The sequence below is a fragment of the Lupinus angustifolius genome, unplaced genomic scaffold, assembly GCF_001865875.1.
Source record: "Lupinus angustifolius cultivar Tanjil unplaced genomic scaffold, LupAngTanjil_v1.0 Scaffold_25_108, whole genome shotgun sequence".
In the NCBI taxonomy this organism is placed as follows: domain Eukaryota; kingdom Viridiplantae; phylum Streptophyta; class Magnoliopsida; order Fabales; family Fabaceae; genus Lupinus; species Lupinus angustifolius.
The window spans coordinates 40,399-44,542 of NW_017720043.1; the positions used below are offsets into that span (position 1 = coordinate 40,399).

General features: G+C 35.8%; 1 protein-coding gene across 1 annotated transcript; it reads left to right on the plus strand.

Moving 5' to 3' along the window:
- The first annotated feature begins 230 nt into the window (after positions 1–230).
- On the plus strand, positions 231–1,559 carry LOC109338408 (myosin heavy chain kinase B-like). Its single transcript, XM_019575641.1, has one exon. The coding sequence runs from the start codon at positions 273–275 to the stop codon at positions 1,515–1,517; it is 1,245 nt and encodes a 414-aa protein (XP_019431186.1). The 5' UTR covers positions 231–272; the 3' UTR covers positions 1,518–1,559.
- The last annotated feature ends 2,585 nt before the right edge of the window (positions 1,560–4,144 follow it).

The window sequence follows — 4,144 nt, forward strand, 5'->3', positions numbered from 1 at the left end:
GTGGAGAGGGCAGTTTTGATTAAAAAATAGAAAAACAAAAATACAATCGCATTAGTATCACATTGAATTTACACTCAAATTATATTTTATCCTTAAAAATATATTAAAAATACAATTATCCTCTTCATTACTAGAAATGAGTGTCACTCTTGTTTGCATATCCATGCTAGAGAAACAGAAGATACTACTCTAACTCACCCTTCTCCTCTATCTCTGTCTATAAAAATAGCTCATTTCGCTTTCTATTTTCCCATTTTTACACACCTAACCATATGAATCAATCAATCATGGAATACCAAATCTCTTATTATGGTGGCTCTTCCTCATCTCACACTAACAACCTTCAACCAATGTTATCACTGAGTTCACAACGCAGCCTTGCTTCAATTCCTTCTCTTAATAACAACTCCCAATCTCATGATCCTCACCATCATTGCCTCACAATTCTCAAAGGCCATAACTCCTACATATCATCTCTTACCTTTTCTGACAAAATCCTCTTCACTGGTTCATCTGACCGTGAAATCAAATCCTGGAATCCAATCCCTTATTACTCAGAATTAGACCTTCAGAACAAAAACGCAGGTTCTATCTCTTCGACCATTAATACAGTGCTCGCTGGAAAGGGCGCTGTGAAGTCCCTAGTATTTCAATCTGACAAGCTTTTCAGTGCTCACCAAGACCATAAAATCAGGGTTTGGAAAATTAGCAGCATCAACGACGAACCTGAACACCAAAAGTACACCCGTTTAGCAACACTCCCAACGCTTGGTGACCGTGCTTTGAAGATGTTGATCCCAAAGAACCATGTTCAAATTCGCAGGCACAAAAAATGCACATGGGTTCATCATGTTGACACAGTTTCTGCTCTTGCCTTGTCCAAAGATGGTGGAACCTTGCTGTACTCAGTTTCATGGGACAAGACAATTAAAATATGGCGAACTAGTGATTTCACATGCTTGGAATCAGTAAACAACGCACATGATGATGCCATAAACGCTGTTGTAGTTTCCTACGATGGGCGCGTTTATACTGGATCAGCAGATAACACCATCAAAGTTTGGGAAAAATGTCAAGGAGAAAAGAAACACTCCTTGATAGATACCTTAGAAAAACACAACTCTGGGATCAATGCATTAGCACTAAGCAGTGATGAGTCTCTATTGTATTCTGGAGCATGTGACAGGTCAATATTGGTTTGGGAGAAAGTGGAAGATGAAAGGAAAATGGTGGTGGTTGGTGCTCTTAGGGGGCACAAAAAATCTATATTATGCTTATGTGTAGTGTCTGATTTGGTGTGTAGTGGTTCTGCTGATAAAACAATTAGAATTTGGAGAGGTTTTGGTAGAGAATATTCTTGTTTAGTTGTATTAGAAGGGCATATGGGGCCAATTAAATGCTTAACTGCTATTGTTGATCATAGTAACTCATCTGAGTCTGAAGCTTCTTTTCTAGTCTATAGTGGCAGTTTGGACTGTGATATTAGGGTGTGGCAGATTTTTGTTCCTGCTGTATAAATTCTAGGACTCGTGTTCCTTTTTCTCTTTCAAGTTCTAGCACAGTAAAAAGGAAGATAGTTACCATTTCTTTGTTTTCTTAAATATGATTTTATCCTGCATTTATAGTCCATGTGTTTTTATTTAGTTTTTTTATCCTTTTGATTGTAGTGTTGAGGGTAATTTTGGATGGAAAATACTAACATAAAAATAATTATTATTTAAGTAAAGAAAGATACTAAAATAAATGCAATTCATTATTGACGTGCATGTTTTAGTTAATGTTTTATATAGAAATATTTAGTTCATGTTAACATATTATTTTTTCTGAACCAGCAAAAAGAAACAGTATATTAAGCTATTAGCACAAGGGTACTAACCCAGAACAACTAAAAATGTTAATCATATTTTTTTGATAAAGGAAAATTGTATTAAAACAAGCATAAGAGGTGCCCACCCAATACAAAAGAGATCAAGCGATCAACTTTGTAGAGCAAAGTTGTATACAAAGTTTTGGATTTATACACCAATTTGCAAAAGATAAAGATAATACATTAATAGAAACAAAAGAAGAGAACCAAATCCAAAATCTAGTTTGAATTAGATCAAATAGATGCACATAACTTGGAGTCTTGTCCAAAAAAATCGCTTCATTTCTCATAAGCCACACAGACCAAACCACCGCAAACCAAAGCATTCTCCACACTTTTACACATCTTCCACCGCGAAGGGCCTCATGAAGCTTGAAGGAGTCTAGAGTTGACGAAGGATTTATCACAGGGATTTGTAACCAAGAATAAAAACCTCTCCAAATACTTGAAACAAAGTCACAAGATATAAATAGGTGGTCAATAGATTCGATATGATTATGACAAAAAGTGCAAACCAAATCATCCACCCTCACAATAACATTCCTCTTAAATAATTCATCCTTAGTTGGTAGTCTTCTTTTTATGAGTTTCCAGACAAAACAACAAATATTTGAGGGCACACAGTTAATCCAACATTTTTTTAACTCTTTATCTATAGCTAAATGGTGATGGTCCAGTTGAACCAAATAGGAAGATTTAACGACATAGTTACCTGAGTTGTCAAGACCCCATCTCCATATATCAAGAGTATCTCTTTTACAAGAAAAATGATGAATCAAATCATATAAATTTTGAGCCATAGATTCCTCTCTCCCAAACAAACTTCTCCGCCACTGAATATTCCAATGCCATGCATCATCTCTCCACAAACCATTATCCCCCACCCAAGCTTGTTGATTAATAGCAAGACGAAATAATCTAGGAAAAACCATCTTGAGACTCTGATTACCCACCCAAGTGTCATGCCAGAAAAGAGTTTGAAGACCGGTTCCAATTTCCTTCCAAATATTCTCATCAAACCACCCACCTGTGATGTCATTGGTTGAACCCACTTTTTGAAGGTCCTTCCACCATCTCGAAGCCAAGTCATTCCTTTGAAGAAACGAATCAGAACCATATTTTGAATTAATTACCTTCACCCAAAAAGCCTCCCTGTTTTGAAGCCTACGCCATCTCCATTTCCCCAACAACGCATTATTGAAACAAAGAAGATCCTTCACCCCCAGACCACCAAGGACCTTTGGTTTGCAAACCACATCCCAAGCCACCCAAGCGATACCTTTACCACCTCTCTTATTCCCCCACAGAAAGTTGCGTTGCAAGCTAACAAGTTTGGCTAAGACCTTCTTGGGAGCTTTATAAAGAGATAACATATAAGTAGTAATGTTAGCTAGAACAGAATTCAGAAGGATTAGTCTACCTCCAAAGGATATATGTTTGCCTTTCCAAGAAGCAAGCCTCTTAGATACAACGTCACACATACACTGCCAAGTAGAAATCCTCCTCGGATTTGCCCCGACAGGAATGCCCAAATAAGAGAACGGAAGGGAGCCAATCTTGCAAAGTAAGAAGTTTGCCGCCGTCGAGATAGACGAATCTGACAACCTTAAACCAAAAAGAGAACTCTTGTTGGAGTTCACCTTCAAACCCGAAGCTAACTCAAAGCACCTAAGAATTGTTTTCAAATGTTAATCATATTCTATCCACTTTTTGCTTAACTAATATCCAAACCAACTAACCATTAAGGAATGAAAAACTTAAAAAATTCAAAACTAACATTAAAATTAAAATGAAGACCAAAATCATATTTAAACCTATCTTTTTTTCCTCTAGTTTCCTACCCGAGTTTTTTTCCTTTGAAAAAGTTTTGAATTCTTCCCCTAGTCAGATTCATTGACCATGATCTCTTGTACTAGTATAGTAATCTTCAACTTTAGTGTGTTTAAATTAGGAGCACTATATCTGCAGATATAAGTTTTTTGTATAATAAATTTATTTATGAATCTAATATTTGTTATATGGTAGTCACTCAAAATATTACCCAAAACTTAAAACAATAACAAATGTTATCTCAGAGAGAAACAACTACTTTGATTTTCTATCCTCTTAATCTCTGTAAAAAGATAACTTGATCTCAATTCTCCCTTTCTTTGAAAAAGAATGAGACTCTTCTTGTTATAGATGACACGTCTTTATATACTGAGATATAATACTATGAAAAATAAGGTATTGGATATATTAGTCAAACATACCTCATATAACATATGTTCTTCGTAA

What these genes read in the sequence shown, in the direction of transcription:
- LOC109338408 (XM_019575641.1), top strand. Translation starts at nt 273, where the DNA reads ATGAATCAATCAATCATGGAATACCAAATCTCTTATTATGGTGGCTCT.